Source organism: Magnolia sinica, chromosome 3, assembly GCF_029962835.1.
Source record: "Magnolia sinica isolate HGM2019 chromosome 3, MsV1, whole genome shotgun sequence".
Taxonomy (NCBI): Eukaryota; Viridiplantae; Streptophyta; class Magnoliopsida; order Magnoliales; family Magnoliaceae; genus Magnolia; species Magnolia sinica.
In genome coordinates, this window is record NC_080575.1 from 114,587,320 (window position 1) to 114,605,052 (window position 17,733).

At 38.9% G+C, this 17,733-nt stretch overlaps 1 protein-coding gene across 3 annotated transcripts in view; it reads right to left on the minus strand.

The window, feature by feature from the left end:
• The window catches only part of LOC131240837 (putative callose synthase 8), a 52,039-nt gene extending 34,587 nt beyond the window's left edge, over positions 1-17,452 (minus strand). The window contains exons 1-9 of one of the 3 annotated variants that reach the window (XM_058239329.1): positions 17,026-17,451; positions 11,341-11,441; positions 6,392-6,510; positions 6,172-6,253; positions 5,947-6,057; positions 5,490-5,609; positions 5,191-5,283; positions 5,017-5,108; positions 4,719-4,845 (exon numbers count right to left, since the gene is read on the minus strand). In XM_058239329.1, coding sequence (XP_058095312.1) covers positions 4,719-4,845; positions 5,017-5,108; positions 5,191-5,283; positions 5,490-5,609; positions 5,947-6,057; positions 6,172-6,253; positions 6,392-6,510; positions 11,341-11,441; positions 17,026-17,224 — 1,044 coding nt within the window. In that variant the 5' untranslated portion in view covers positions 17,225-17,451. Of the gene's footprint in view, positions 1-4,718; positions 4,846-5,016; positions 5,109-5,190; positions 5,284-5,489; positions 5,610-5,946; positions 6,058-6,171; positions 6,254-6,391; positions 6,511-11,340; positions 11,442-17,025 lie in introns of all 3 variants that reach the window. The other 2 variants (XM_058239328.1, XM_058239330.1) reach the window with 2 other exon arrangements.
• Positions 17,453-17,733: the final 281 nt, after the last annotated feature.

Consider the following 17,733-nt stretch of genomic DNA (forward strand, 5'->3'; position numbering starts at 1 on the left):
AGGAAGCACTTGAGGAGAATTTAGTGTTTCATTCCAAACTCATCTATATAGGATGGTGATGGAAAAACTTCTCTCTTTCACCATCTCACAAGGAGAATAGGGGTTGGACAATGGAGCTTCAAAATCGGAAATAGGAAAGTGAAAGAAAAGAAGAAGGAAAAATTGGAGAAAGTATTTGGATCAGAAGTTTCTGATACCATGTAAATCACAATGGAAGAAGAGCAAGAGAGAGAGAGAGAGAGAGAGAGAGAGAGAGAGAGAGAGAGAGAGAAGAAGAAGAAGAAGAAGAGAACGTGAGTAGGGCTGTAAATGGTCAGATTTGGGACGGGTTTAGCCAAAACCAGACCTGCCCATTTACTAAATGGGTTTGGGTCCAAATTTTAGACCCAGACCCTTTTACTAAATGGTCGGGTCTAGGTCGGGTTTGAGTCAACCCAATCAAACCCATTTACAAATGGTTATGGGTCTAATAAAGAGAGATCCAGCCAGACCCATTTATAAATGGGTCAGGTCTAACGGGTTTGGTTAAGGGATATCCATACCCTAAACCAAACCCACTAAAAAAGGGGTCTAAAGGAGTTGGTCAGGTCTAACGGGTCTGGGTCACCTTGATTTTATGTCAAAATTAATCAATGCCAATTAAGAATAAAAATGCCAACTAATAATAAAAGTAAAATTTAGCAACTTCTCATAATAACAAAAATGCAAATAACAGCGTAGGTAAAGATCGGAAAAATAGAGATGAGTATCTATATTTGGTCAGTCACTCCATTTTGGCCATGGTATATAGTCTCCATGAACTCTCCTTCATGTGGCAAAACGGATGGAAGGAGCGGATTTCTCACAAATATCACAGTGGGCCCCACTTAGCATCCCAGTGTAGGAACTTCCTGCAAAAGTCTTTCACATACAATCCGCATACATCCTAGTTCACTATTCCCACCATCTCCAACGTGTCAATTCGAATTCCGTGGTGCCCCATATTCTCAGCCAGATATGGGGTGGATTTATCATTTCCCCATGTTGCTTGTCAAGGTATGCAAGCATTTTTACCAGGTTTAAAACCGGGTCTGGACGGGTATGATTCTGGATGGGTCCCTTACAACATAGACCAAACCCACCCATTTAAAGGAAACCAACTCCAAACCCGTTTAACAACTGGGTCTATTCTTAGACCAAACCCATGCCATTTAACAAACCAGTCAGGTCAAGTTGGGTCTAGGTACCCCATCAGGACCGTTGACCCATTTGCAGCCTTAAACATGAGAGGAGGAGATCAAGAGTAAATGCTAGGAAGACCATATTCCTAATTCTCGAGGTGATCAAGAGTAATAAGTTTGTCTCCACTGCCATCACATGAAAGCTTCCACTCTTAGAGGTAATAATGTTCTCTACACAAGACAAGGATGGGGGCTGCCTTCTTTGGTTAGATCTTGAAAGAAGGATGTAGAAGCTAATGAACTATCTAGACTACACTTCAAACTCTTAACATCCTTCCCTTAGCATGGGGTGAAATGATAATTAGGAATCTCCGTTAACTTTTTTCAGTCTTCCACTTCTTCAACTTTAAGATTTCTTCCAAATATGACGTTCTAACAACTTTGGGGTGGCCCAGACTCATACTTAGCAACTTCCAGTAACTATGGAGGGGCGCAATTGTTATTCCAGTAGCTTCGGGGAGGCCCAAACTCAAATCCGGTGACTTTCAGCAATTGAGTAGTAATCTGGGCTGGATTTTGACAGCCTTGGGGTGGCCCATACTCAAATTTGATGACTTCCAGTAATTGTGGAGTGTCTGGACTGGATTCAACGATGTTAGGATGGTCGAGACCCAAATTTAGTGAATTTAGAGGTGTCCATATGCTATCCCATCCCTATTTAAAGGGAAGGGTTGAGGAGTTTGAATGATGCTAGAAGTAATCCGGTCTCATCCAATCTCACCTTATACCAATCTCAAGTTTGAAGTTGAATTTAAACCTCAAAGTTTGAAATTCAACTTTAAGCTACATAGAGAAATCGGAAAGGATAAAAGGAGGGAAACTTGCGTGGGACCCACCCACTAGTAGTTGCCCGGAAGTGGGCCCCACAGGCCCATATCCAACAATATCAACAGACCATGTCAAAGTGAAAATAACATTGGATTTAAAAGAGGTTAGTTCCATATTGGCCCCACACATTCATTCTGACAATTGACGAGTTCTGGTTTGGACTTGTTGAAGTACAATGGAAGAAAACACTGAAAGTATAAGGTTACTATTAACATGGATCTCTTTCTCTGGATTAGTTTAACCAAAAGTTAAAATGAAGCATAACAATCATTACCTGTTTCTGGAGTAAATAAGATAAATTAGAGTTTAGGTCCCTTAAGCTGGCCAACCCTATTGGCAACTATTGTCTCGATAGGCTACAATGGCATCAACCAAACTGTCAGCGTAAGATCCATTTTGAACTTAAAATGTGAACCTATAGTCAGCATAATAGCTAACAAGAGTTATAAAACACAGCATAGGGTGGAGTATATTGCTGGACAGTGTCTCACTAAATCTACGGTCATAGATATATTTTGTCTAAGGAAGATGTGAGAATATTGTATATATGGGATATCATTAGTTGTAATATACTCAAGGTTATCTCATGAGTCAACAGAAGTATACCCGTGATTTGATCAAGCTAGCAAACCTTACAGATTACAAGACCATGAGACTCCTCTGGAATTAAATGTCAAGCATAGGAAAGATGATGGAGACCCTCTCTCCGATGTTACATCCTATAGGCAGCTGGTGAGGAGATTAGTCTATCTCACTATGTCTCGTCCTGATATCTCATATACAGTTCATGTTGTTAGCCAGTTTGTAGAGGCACCTAGCACATTGCATATGACGGCAGTTCATCACATTATTTGATACGTTCGAGGTACCCTCAATCAGGAACTTCTCTTTCCTTCATTGCATGATCTACAATTATCTGCTTACTCTAATGTAGACTAGGCAGGTTGTCCCATTTCACGACGGTCCGCCACTGGCTATTGTGTTTTCTTTGGACAATCATTGGTTAGCTGGAAGTGTAAGAAGCAAACCACGGTATCTAGATCCAGTACGGAAGCCGAATACTGTGTAATGGCAGAGGCATGTAGTGAAATAACTTGGTTCCAGGGATTGTTGACAGATCTTGGGTTTCATTTGTCTTTGCTGACTCCATTATATGCTGACAACCTCAGTGCTATTCAGTTGGCTTCCAATCCAGTATTTCACAAGTGCACTAAACACATTGAAGTAGAATGCCACTTTGTGAGAAAAAAATACACAGTTGGAATCATTTCTCTTCCTCATGTGACACCCGAACTACAATTTGCTGATTTATTTACCAAAACTATGACCTCATCCCGTCATAAGTTTCTTCGTGGCAAACTGATGTTGGTTTATTATCCCACATCAGAGTGAGGGAGGGTGTGAGAATATTGTATATATGGGATATCATTAGTTGTAATATACTATATATAGAGAAGCTCTAAATAAGCTTCCTTGTATAAGTCTTGTAGAGTGGTTATTTAAACCCACCTTTGGGTTGAAGCAATATAGAAAAGATCTCCAAATTCCAAGATTAATAGAAGAGGGGTCAGAAGCATATAGGACAGTATAATAATCTAGTTCATTTGCACCAAAACTGAAATGAAGCTGCTTTTTCTTTTTCTTTTTCCTTTTGTGAATTAGCAAGATTCTCTTCAAAAGCTTTGAGAAACTACATTAGGGGGTGGGAATGAACTCCCGATACAAAGAGAAGATCTAGAGACACTGTTCTTCGCCTATATATCAGCCAAGTGATTCACCTCTCAACCTACATGGGCAAACGAATGTTTAACCCGAGGCAAAGTGATGAATTTCGTTGGAGATGAAGAAAGATTCAAAGATTCAAAGTGGACTTTAGAAGCACATGTAATCACATTCCCTTCCACTAATAGTGGAACGGCAAAGTGGTTGACAAAGATATGCAACCTTCACGAAGAGCTAAAGCCTCCGGTCTAGTCACACTTCTTCACCAGTGGGACCGGAGAAGGAAAAGAGGATATCGTTTTTTGCATTCTCAACAAACCACCAATACCACTTGATCTGGGATTACCAAGGGAGAAGCTGTCAAAATTTTGCTTCCGCCAGTATTTAGGCAGGCATTTCCACCATGGCATAGTGGGATATGAATTGGCCTCCCTGTTAGCCACTAACAAAAATAGTAAAGAAGATCCAAGGAGGAAATCCCCCAAATTTTGGGACACAAGAGAGCCCATTTGATGAGGCAATGTTTCTACCAGTTTGGATAACAGGGCTGTTATACCATTGAAAGCATTCTCTTGTTTCTTTCCTTCCATACTCCCCACATAAAGCCAATGAGAGCACACCTCCCCAACTGCACAACATTGCTGAGACTCATGGAAGACCCAAGAAATCTTGAGAAGGTTGATGAAATATGTCCAAACATTCTGCGCTGTGCTACAATGAGTGAAGAGGGGACGGACTGTTTACTCCTTTTTGCACATAAAGCAAATGTTAGGGAGACCATATTTCTAATTCTCGAGGTGATCAAGAGTAATAAGTTTGTCTCCACTGCAATCACATGAAAGCTTCCACTCTTAGAGGTACTAACATTCTCTGCACAAGACAAGGATGGGAGAACATAGAATCATAGAAGTATCATGAATGAACAACAAATCGAGGATTGCAGCTTACATGATGAAAAATGTAACAAAGACACTCAGGCATGAGCCTCAAGTTTGAAGCCTCCCCCCATATCAAAAGATAAAGGCCTGTATATAAAATTTTATATTGCTGTACTTCCTGCTTCACAGAAGGTAGCCTGCAGACAACAATAACAGAAGCAACAAAAGACCAAGAACTAAGAAAAAATTAACAAGAAAAAGCTCTTTCTAAAAAACCATGTGATGAATGACTGACATGAAAAGGAGATTCACCAAAATCATAGCATACCAAACAAAATAATGAGCAAACAGGATAATTAACATCATACCAGAGGTTGTTTTTCCTCCCTAAAAATTTGCACCAGTGCTTGTAATTTTTAAACACCTTTTTCATCAGCTCATCCACAGCTCTTTCATCTAACTGGTATAGCATAAAGAATATTATGATTCAAAGAATGCAGAAATATAAGCCTGTGACTTAAACAAATAATAGTAAGAAAAACCTTTGACATCGATGCTGGCTTGGGAATCTGCCTAACATGTATGTTAGCAAGCAACAAAATCAGATGCTCCCTCTGATTGACTACGTTTCCTTCCTGCAAGGATAGACAGATAGATATGTAATGTCAGTCCATCTTACAAATTTAGGAAATGTGCAGAAAGAATATGAGGTATTGCACAAATCATTTCTCTGTGTAACTGTAACCAGTGACTAGTGATGTTGCTAGCATAAGAATATGATCCACAATATGGAAAGCGAAAAAGACATAAGAAAAAAGGGGGATGATGTGTAATACGTTACCTGAAATCCAAACCAATAGCGCAGCCAATCAAGTAAATCCAGAAAGGCCCTTGGTTTCTGATGATTTTCTGCTAGTGGCAAACCACGAATGTTCTGGACTGCTGCAACTGCAGCTTTAATCTGTATCATATTAATAGCTTATTATACGGCAGATCATTCCTTTATCAGAAACTTCGAGAGGGCTACAGTTGGAAATATTAATTCTACTCAGCAGAAAAACTCTGATGAGGGGTCACACTAGGTTTCAGCCATATCAAAAACTTAGATAGGCCCCACCAAGTGGTTTTAGATGTTTTAGGCACAATTTCACATGGTTTCAGAAGGCATGGCCCACTTGAATTCCAGATATGGCTGATTTTTGGAATATCCCATAACCTAGAGGGCACCCACCAAATGCATGGTGTGGATGTCCAACACAGTACCATATATATATATATATAACTGTATAGCAGCTGACCTCAGGGAGCTGCATGATTGCTTGTTGTGCACCTCCAGGATCAAGTGGAAGAATGTTGTAAGGAACATATAGCTCAGGTTTTTCTTCAATGTCTTCACCAGAAGCAAGTTTCTGTCAAAAAATGTAAAACAAAAGTAAGCTATTTCTGGAGTACCTGGAAAATCTGGTACAAGTTTGGACATGGTTTGCAGTAATCTGCAAAAGAAAAAGTGAAGGTGTAGGAACCTCAAGACCAGCTTCAGATGTAACTGTCTTCCATACTTCGAGCAGAACAGAAGCAATTACATAAAGACTCATCAACTGTTCCCTGTGAAAAATTCAGATAAGAACTCAATGGATTTATTTGGCCTACCACGAAAGGCTATGAAGGTACTTCAGAACACCATATATTTCAGATTTGTCAAAGCAAAATGGTGCAATTCATAGGCTGGGGGAAGACTGATACCTACTAGCCGATGCACTCTCTCCTCCATGTTTAAAAATGTCCGCATACTTCTGATATAAGCATTTCAGTTCCCGCGCGTCACTCTTTTCCTTCCGCATCAAGAGAGTAGCATTTTCATCCTAAATTCATGAAGACATGAAAAATATGACATGGGAGAAAAGAAATAATGTCCATTTTCTTATTTATAAATAAAAGAAATTTACAAGGTTTCCAGAAATGCCAGTCTATTTACTCTCCTTCCATCTTTTCATTTTTCTAATTTTAGATTTTATTTATTTATTTATTTTTTTTGAGGGGGGGGGGTTGGTTTCTTGCAATTACCAGAATCCTCTTAAAACAAGTGGTATGGCACCCTAGCTTTGTAGGACCAAGTTATTGTGCTTGTAACATCCACTCCACCCATCATGATCCGCCTTTCAGCATACGTCCCAAAAACAGCCCATTCCAAAAGTAAAGTGGATCACGCCATGGGAAACAACATAAAATCACAACTAAATCCTCTAAATTCATGAGATGTGGTTTTGTACAAAGCTTATTTTTGGAGTGTCTCTTCATCCATGTAAGGTGCAAGTGATGGACGGGTTGGATGGCAAATAAAATATATTAAAGCTTATTTTTGGAGCGTCTCTTCATCCATGTAAGGTGCAAGTGATGGACAGGTTGGATGGAAAATAAAATATATTGTAGGCCTCACATAGAATCTAGGAAGTTTCATGGTGTGTTTCACATCCCCATTCTTCTCTGTAATGTGGCCCACCTAGTGATGGATCAGACTGAGTTTTGGCTCCAAGCCATAACATTGACAGCTAAACCTAATGGAAGGAGTGGATGTCACATACACAATGTAGCTGGCCCCATAGAGATCGGATGGTGTGACCCTTGACCGCATCACGTGTTGAAAGGGATTTCCAAATATGTGCCTCTCCACTTAATCCTCCCACCAAGAATTCCATTGAAAACATCCCCATTAATCTATAAATCCTTTCAAATAATTCAAACCAAGGTAACGAAGCAAATCACTTTGAAAAAATATCTTGGCCCATCACTTTTAACTAAAACCTAGCATATGAAGTTATTCCTCCTAAGGTTGCACTCTAATACTCCATCTTGGTTTTGCCAATTAAATTTGTAGATTCTATAGCCCTCTCCAACCTACACTTTATCATTTGCATTCTCTAGTCTCATCGATCACACCAAATTATTCAGCAGAAAAGAAAGAGATGAAGGGATTTCATCTTGGACATCAGTGGTTAATTCATCAATATCAAGTGTAATAAAGGGATATGTTAATGAATGTGATATGGGCATACATAGGTCCATTTAGATGGGCTATTTTGATCTAGGACATAGAAGGGATTTTGCTTTTGTTATTAATGGCATTTCTATAATTATGAAACTTTCAACCCATTCTCTTCTCTTTTCTCTATTCCATCTCTCTTTCCACTATTTTGACATAGTATCCGAGTTATCTTGTTTATGATCCAATCCATCTTTCTCCCATCTACCCTAATGTATCATTGTTTCTATTTTATTTTTGGGCCCTCCCATCCCTTTGCTGCTAAAAATAATTTAAGAAACCTAGGGTTTCTTTTCTTTTTGTTGTGCTGGGCCTTGGTAATGGTCCGCACGTGACAAGGGAATGAAATGTTCATGATCATCACCTCTCGTCGGATGTGTGAACGAATAGGCTGATTGCCTTCGTTAGATGTTGTGTTTGTGATCACCACCTTGTGATTAGTAAAAGCATGTGGACAGGTGGGTAACAAGGTGCACAAACGAAAATGAGGAGGAAGAAGAATGGGAGGATATCATCACTCAGTTTTGGTTGTTCTCTTCAAGGGTGGTGTCAATTGTGTGAAGCATGCAAGTTGAGTGTTTGTTGATCACGAAAGGGTAGCCTGTTTCTGTATAAGCTTGCAATATATATTCTAGTCCCTTGTCCCAAATGAAAGTGAGAAATGATTCGAGACCTGGATTCATAAATCCATCCGAGTTTTTAGGGGTCCAAATAACCTTTTATTATATTAAATGGAACAAACTATCTCTAGTGGTCTAAGTCCATTCAAATATTCTTAATGGGAAAGGAAAAATTGAAGTACTTGACCGCAGATAAAACTAATGAGAGTTCTTATACATATGAACAATGGATCTAGGAGAATACTCAAATTATGATATGGTTGTGGAATAGTATGGAATCATCCATCAGTGCTAACGTAACGTTTTTTTAATACTGCAAAAGAAGTGTGGAATGTATTACGAGAGATGTATTCATGTGAGAAAAATATCTCTTGTATGTACCAATTGTCTAAAGAGATATTTGGAGTTCAACAAGGAGAAAAAAACTCTGAGTGAATATTATTTAAAACTTAAAGAAATGTGGGAGGAATTGAATATGCACCAACCTCCCACTACAAATTTGGAAATATAATGTGAAGATTTCCAAGTAGCCAAGTTCTTATCTGGATTGAAATGTGAGTATGAACCAATTCATAAACATATTTTGAATGGCAAAGATGTGTTATGTTTCAAGTGTATGCACGCATCCAGCGTGTATCTTTGGGCTCTATAAGTGGAGCCAATAACAACCAGGCTCTAACATTATTCTCTCGATGGGGCCACGATGATGGCCATGTAAGAAGAGGTGGATGTGATGACATGGGAGGTGGCCACGATAGAGGTCACGGACCTATGAAGTACATGCATTGTGAGCTTTCCAATCATTTTGTTGAAAACTGTTGGGATCTCCATGGGAAGCCTGCATGGCCTAATCAAGCTTCCCACACCAGAGGGAGTAGTGGGCTTCTTTGGCTAATTCCACATCTACTACTCCACAGACGTGTGACTAGTGAGATGGTTACTCTGACTTGAGAAGAATATTCCAAGTTGCTGAACAAAATCATTCTATTCTTACCACTTTTGTAGGTACTTCCACTCCTACAACTACATTCGTGGTCTAGGTATGGCTTGTTTAGGATCCAAGTCTCATACTCCATGAGTAATTGACTCTAGAGTGTCCGACCATATGACAAGTTAGTCTAGTGTGTTTTCGTCTATTAATAGCCCATTAACAGACACTTTTGTCATTTTGACAAACGGTACCCAATCTAAAGTATATGGAATGGGTACCTATTCATATAAGTCCCTCTCTTTCGTTATCATTTGCTTTATTTGTTCCAAAATTTTCTTTATGCTTTTTATTTGTTAACGAACTTACCAAATCCCTTCACTGTTGTATGACTTTCTATCATTCACATTGTGTTTTCCAAAACCTAAAGATGAAGAGGAAGATTGGTGGAGGACATGAGCATGATGAGTTGTACTATCTTGATCATGACGATGTAAGCGTAACATAAAAATAAAAATAAAAAAAGACACCTCAGCTTATCAGTGGCACTATCATCTCAGTCATTCATCATTGAAGATTCTTAAGAGTCACTCCTTCCTTGTTGTCGATGTCATGTCTAAAATGTGATATGTGTGAGTTGAGTAAAAATCACCGTGCTACTTTTTCACCACGTGTTGCGAAACGTTATTTAATTCCTTTCTCCTTAGTTCATTCAGATATTTGAGGTCCAGTTAAAACATCTAGTAGGTCTGGGTTTAATTATTTTGTTACATTTGTTGATAATTGTTCGAGAATGTCATAACTTTATTTAATAAAGAAGAATTGAATTATTGTCTATTTTTAAGACCTTCGACATTGAAGTGCAAAATCAATTTAATTTGAAAGTGTGTGTTTTAGTCTGATGATGCCAAGGAGTACATGTGCCAAGCCATTCTTTTTTCTCCTCTCTTTTTCTTCTTCTCTTTCCACTATTTTTATAAGATCAATGTCAACCCTGATGAAGAACCACTACTACTGGAAATTCATCTAACCAAAAGCCATTCTTACCTAGTTTTCAAGACTACAATTGCTAAGAACCTTCATGTGAGATATGCCTGCTTTTCAAACATTTGTATAACATCATTTCTCACATAGCTCTGTCTTCTTCTAAGCACTGTCAGGGAGCCAAACCAACTCCCTTTCAAAGAAATATCGGATTGTCGTCGTCATCATGTCATCGTCTTCATCATCAATGTCATTGCCATGGTCAACATTGTTGTCGTCATCGTCATTGTCATTGTACATATCGTTGTCATTGTCATCCTCACCACATCGCAGGTAAACAAAAGTTAAGTTGCATATATGTTAAAATTTCTTTGAAAGATTAATGATGTTCCTTATGATTTTGAAATGGTTTTGCTGATTTCTTTTTTCTTTTTCTTTTTTAAATAACTTACCAGTAAACTCCCAAAAATGGAGGGGCCTTCAGAAGACTAGTTTGGAGACTGAAGTAACAGAAGTTCTCGATGGAAAAAAGTGCAGTGGGAATATTAAGGCCATATCTCTTGATTTCTCTGGGTAGCTCCAGAACATATTGATGTTGAGTTGACTAGTTTCTTTTGAACTGAGGAAAAACACACAGGACAACGGCCCCAAACAGATAGAAAGGCATGACAAAGGCAAGTAATTCAAAAGAACAGAAAAGAGTAGAAATGCCCCAAAATAATACCAGATGACCAAAATATTGAAAATAATTTATAATACATGCACCAAGACAGCATCAAGCACAATAAAGGCTATGGGGCTACCTCCTCCAAGCACTCGGCTGTGAAGATGACTCAAACATGAGACCTTGCCCCCTTAATAAGTTTATACAGGACAAATCATCAATCATCATAACTGATCTAATGAATGTTAGCCTAAAGCAATAAAACACATAGAGAAAGAAAGGAGAAAACTAACATGGGATGGACACAAAACTAGTGTTGGTTTCTTTAATACCACAGGGATTTAAACAGCAACATTATTAAATTTCAGTTCCTACTTTTTTCATGTAGCAAAATAAGTAAAACCACGTTAGCATTTCTAATATACAAAGTAGAGTTTGGTTTAAGATTCTGACTACCTGTTCAAGTCTTTTAAGAAGAGAGGTTTTGAATTGCCTAACACCTCGACCACTTGATGTGGAATCCTCAGAATGTGCTCTTTCAAAAGCATGGAACCGACCTGTTCATGAAACCAAGTAAAAAAGGCTTCAACAAATCTGATGGAGAAAGGGAGTATTTCTATCAGCTGCCTGCAGAGATAAGCTGCTTTAACCCTTTAATAAAAAGGATCAACACGTAGCAAATTTTAGTACAAACAACATTGATGCGCAAAGCAAGAAATACATTTTGCAACTGTCCAGTGACACGGAGCACTCATCCAGTAAGCTGGCCCTTAGTTGCATGATCCTTCTAAGTAGGTGCTCCTCCCACTTCGAATTGCATTTTAGATTCATGCTCCTGCTCCCACTGCCTACCTATTATGCTTGAAAACATTTTGAAATACACAATTCCCCACTCTCACACCCGAATATGTTGCCACTTTGCTTCATAGTTCGAGCAACTATAGGCCAGCCCCAAATGAGCCACAGGCCAAAGGATGCACCCATCAGACAATCCTAGTTGTCTAATCCATTGAGTGTGGACCTTTTTTTTTCCCGAAAGGCATATTGAATCTAGACCATTGGCTTTATTCTTTCTTAACCATCCATCTACAAGCCAGAGACTACATGGAATCTATGGATAGGATCATCTAGCAATGCAAATTTTGTGCTATTCTCTCTCCAAGGAAATCCCACCAGATGAATGGTGCAAATCACCAAAATACAGTTTAATATGTACAGTTAGTATGATCAAATATCATCATGGCCTCTTCAACCAAAGCATGTTATAATCCTACAACTGTGATATAACAATGATATTGCCTATAAGCAGAATATATGTGTGTGTGTGTGTGTGTGATGCAGGGACATGTGATAACCTAACCCTAGATGCATGTATAATCAGGTTAAAGAATATTCAAATAAATACACTAATTAACTAATTGTTTTCAAACAAAGGGATTAGGTAAATCTCAACACAAAGATGAGATTATTCCATCAGGATCATGCCCATTAGCATAAGATCACGTAAACAGTAAAAAGGAAGGACTTTAGGATATGAGGATATCCCAAATCTAGCATAAGTCAGTCCACGAGTAAGCTTGGATCTGATTCTACTGACTAACCATCCCTCTTTTCCATTCGAATTAGAAAAGGGTTTCCAAAGATAAACGAAATGGGTGAAGGATGATGGGTTCGAGATGAAGAAAGTATAGGTCCTTTGCGTCAAAAGAAAGGGAGGAGGATGATTCTTACCTTTTTCTGCACCTCAAAGATCTTAGAAAGAGGGAAACCCGAAATCGGGGTGGAATCCTCAACACCTAAGGGCCAATCCTGAAACCCTAATCTCTTGAATAAAGAGGAAGAAAATAGATAAATTCTTTTTCATTCAATAATAACAAAATTAGGGTTCCTCACAATGTATATATAAGCTATGGAAAAAGTAAAAGTACACTAAAGCCCCTAGAAATAAGAAAATTAACAAAAAGACGAAAAATAAAGAATGTTGCAATAAAGGCCCTGAAATAAGAAAAATAACAAAAAAGTCCAAAACTAAAAAACCCATGCGGTAGGGTGTGAAATCCGACCCATGGATCTATAGTCGGGGTGAACACCCGTGTGGTAGGGTGTGAAATCTGACCCATGGATCTATGGTTGGGGTACGGTCATGCCGCTCCTGCACTCGTAGCGCGTCAAAAAGTGGGTCCGATGGACCCGTCATCCATACACATCAACTCCTCCGCTCTGGTACTCTGTTGACAACGCCTCCTCCTCTGGTACACTGTAAAGGGCGCACCACTGATGTCCGCATTAGTATGTGTGTGTGTGTGTGTAGACACACATGCGTGCGCAACTGAATAAGTTCATATCAGAATTATTTAACTTTTCATCCATCAATCTAATTACTAGTGCATATAATGCTTGGTGGGAGCTAGTGAGTTTTTTCTTCTTCTTTTTTTTCTTTGTGGTTAGTGCCAGCATTTCATTCAAGTAGGCCCATGGATTGAGACCTTTGTGGTGCTGCAAAAGAATCCCCTAATTATTAGACTGCAAATGGATGATTTTAAAAAAAAAAATTTAAGGGAAAAAAAAAAAAAAACATTCCACATTGAATCGCTTAACACGAGCAAGTCCCCCATTGTTACAACCAACATTGCTACTCTTTTCTCCCCATTTTTTTTTCTATATCAAGAATGGGGAATTGTCGTAGGCGAAGAGAAGCCATTTAGGTCGAGTTGCAAAGAATTTTAGGGTTTTTTGGGGAGGTCAGGGTTTTAGGAAGAATATGAAATGAGAAATGTAGAGCAAGGTTTTTAAGAGAGAGAAAGGGAGGGTGGGTTCAAAGGGTATTTTTGTCTTTAAAACAGTGCTTTGTATCAATGGTTGGGCTCGATCTAGAAAATGTGGGCAGTTCAAGTAAATGCAGATTTGATAGAACCATGATATTGACTATAAGCAGAACACACACACACACACACACGCATGTACGCTTGCAACTAAATAAGTTCATATCAAAAGTATTTAACTTTTCATCCATCGATCTAATTAGCGGTGCATAAAATGCTTGATGGGAACTAATGGCTTTTTTTTTCTTCTTTTTTTTTTATGTCGTTAGTGCCAACATTTCATTTAGGTGGGCGCATGGATTGAGACCTTTGTGACGTTGCATAAGAATTCCCCCAATTATTGGCCTGCAAATGGATGATTAAAGATTTTTTTTATTTTAAAAAAAAAAAAAAAAACAACTAACGTTCCATATTGAATGGCTGGAATTGTTCAATGGAAGGCATTTTCTGGTACATAACTAGATGAACCAATATACTGGATCACTAGAAGGTGGACCCCGTTTGTACGGAATGCTAGCTAGGGCAAAAAATGATACAGCATACCTCTATAGGAAATTATAAAAAACATCACAAAGAAAAACAAAGAGGAATTTCAATGTCCAAAATAAGGGGTCATTTGGATCCAATAAGTTGGATTAGTTGTGACTTACAAGTGTTTGGGGGGGTAAATTTCACCGATAATTGACTTACAACCTGTAAGTCACTTACAGGCTATCAATAAAAAAATTAAAAATAAAATAAAATAAAAATTTTGAAATCTATTGTGTAAGGCAAGATGCACATCTCTCGATAGCAGTAGCGAAACCAACCAACCCCCCCCCCCCCCAATGTCGAGAATGGAGGAATGGTGTAGGTGGAGAGTGGAGAGAAGCCATTCATGTCGAGTTGCAAAAGAATTTTAGGGTTTTTGTGGGGGAAGTTAGTGTTGTGGGAAGAATATGAAGTGGGAAATGCTAAGCAGGGTTTTTAGAGAGAGAGAGAAGGGGGGGTTCAATGGGTATTTTTTGTCTTTAAAACAGTGCCTATTATCAATGGGTTGGGCTTGATTTAGAAAATGTGGGCCGTTTAAGTAAATGCAAGTTATGCAACTATGATATAACAATGATATTGCCTATAAATAGAATATATATATATATATATATATATATATATAGACGGGCGCACAACTTTTAAGCCATCAATCTAATTATTGGTGCATATAATGCTTGGTGGGAACTAGTGGCTCTTTTCTTCTTTTTTTGTGGTTCGTGCTGGCATTTCATTCAGGTGGGCTCATGGATCTTAACCTTTGTGATGTTGCAAAAGAATCCCCCAATTATAGGCCTGCAAATGGATGATTAAAGATTTTTAAAAAAAAAAAAACTATAAAAAAATACTAACGTTCCATACTGAATGGCTAGAATCGTTCAATGGAGGGGATTTTCTGGTACATAACTAGATGAACCAACATACTAGATCATTCGAAGGTGGACCCTACCTGTATGGAATGTTGACCAAGGCAAAAATAATAATAATACCACGTACCTCTACAAGAAATCATCAAAAACATCACAAAGAAAAACAAATAGGAATTTTAATTCCCAGAATAAGGGTTCATTTGGATGGTTGCCTATAAGTTGGATTAGTTGTGAGTTGTACTTATAGGTGATTTTATATATATATATATCGAGAGAGAGAGAGAGAGAGAGAGAGAGAGAGAGAGAGAGATATGGGGGGGGGGGGGGGGTGGAGAGGGGAATTTCACCTATAATTGACTTAAATTGGCTCACGGTCTAAAATTTCAAATCGATGATGGAAGGGAAGATGCACGTCTGTCAAAAGCAACAACAACAACAATAACTCCCCCTTTTTTTTCTATGTCAAGAATGGGGGACGGCCCAGAAGGGGGATTGGCGTAGGCGGAGAGAAGCCATTCATGTCGAGTTGTAGAGAATTTTAGGGATTTTGTAGGGGAGGTCGAGGTTTTGAGAAGAATATGAAATGAGAAATATAGAGCAAGGTTTTTAAGAGAGGGGGGGGGGGGGGGGTTGGTTCAAAGGGGTACTTTCGTCTTTAAAACAATGCTTCGTATCAATGGGCTGGGCTTAATTTAGAAAATGTGGGCCATTTAAAATTAATGGCTCAGGCTAGGTTTGGTTGGTCAAGCCAGACCAACCTATATAATAACTTATAGATGGGCTAGCAGATGATCTGACCCGACCAAGCCCAAAACCCAAAACAAAATATAGACTAAAAGAATAGAAACATGCGCATGAGCTATACATGTTTGTATGACTTCACTAATTGAACTAGACCATGGACTTTAGCCCCATATTCCATACTTAGACAAGGGTGTGGCCATGCCATGTTGGGTCCCATTGGTTGAGCCTGACCCAATTACATGATTTAAATGGTTTGATTGGCGGGGGCTTAGGGTTGATTAATTTCAAGCGGGTTGGGCCCGGTTTGGGAATATTCAAGGGCATAGAGAGCTTAAGGTACAATTGCTTTTTTTTTTTCAATCATGAGTTAGATCGATAAACAAGCTACCAATGGATATCTCCTCTTTAGCTTCCGTATATTCAGTAACGGGCTGATGTTGAAATGAGAATTTAAAGCTTTCTTGTAATAGTGTTGTATGAACTGCTGGATGAAATGGGGGTGAAACCGCCCGGCCCTATAGGGATTGTGGGAATTAAGACTTATGTTTGGATTTATTATTGGTATTGTTAATTTCTTTGTTGCTTGTATTAAGTTGTTGCTCCACATTACAGGCATCTTGAATGAGTCCCCCTTAAGTGGCCCACCTAATGATTGGTTTAGCCTAAGAATCAGCTCAAAGATTTATCTAAATGTGCTCAACCCAATGGCATATTTTGTGTCGAGGTTTCTTATGTGATTATAAGATTTTGAAACAATTCCATACTCCAAGCTCTGTTTGGTGTGAATATATAACATTTTACCTATAAATGACTTACAGGTTGTGCAAACACATGCAAAAAAAAAACTATTTACCTGTAAGCAACTTACAGCTTACATCTAAACAGGCATGTAAGTGATTTTCACCTGAAAGTCACTTAGGGGTTGTTTGGACACCTGTAAGTTTTTAAGTTGTAAGTGACTTTTAGCTGTAAGTCACTTAGAGGGAAGTGACTTCTCACCCCAGCCCCATGAAGTTTCCTGGCAGTTTGACATGTAAGTGACCGGTGAATTTCCTACTGTAAACACCACTTGTAAGTGATTTACCTGTAAATAACTTCCCACTTACAGACATCCAAACAACCCCTAAATACGAGAAAAGGAAAAGAATAACTGGCTACAGAATCGATATTTCACTTACACAGATACGCAGCTCGAGGGGATTCGCTTTCTATCTCATTGGCTACACGGAGGAAGTCACGGATGTTGATCAGTGTCTGCGGCAGCTTCTCGCTATCGAAGGGCTGTGGAACATATCCGGCGGTCCTGGCCCTCGAAAGAGGACGCAGAGAGTTTCTGTTCCGTACGTGGCTGGAATCTGCGGGCACGATCTCCATCATTGCAGAAGAGATTCACATCGGAAGATGAGAAGGTGCATTCCCAGGTATTTCTAGTTCCGGCTTCCATCTCTCCTCTTTCTTTTTCTTTGATTTTTTGGTGAATGGAAAGTGGAGTTGGCGATCTTCTGCTTTTGCTTTGGTTGCTTTTGCTTTTGCTCCCTCTCTCTGCCTTCATTTGGAAGAGGAAGTGGAAGGAACGAAGCAAAAGGAAAGGAGATGAAATAAACCGTCTTTTGAATATGTACGCGGTTTTTTTCATTTCTTCCTTACCTGTAAATTAGGTTTGTAACTGCCAGGGCGATTCGCGCAAGGAGATTGAAAGAGTCACACGCTGGGCACGTGGTTATACGGCACGCGTGTGAGGATGTGGTCATACGGCATATGTATAATGTATGAGATACCCCGACCATTGTGCTAATATTATCAATATTATCTATACCTCTGGTCAGTGTTTTAAATATGGATGGTATTGGCGATATATCTTGTAACCCACATGTGCAATACGAATT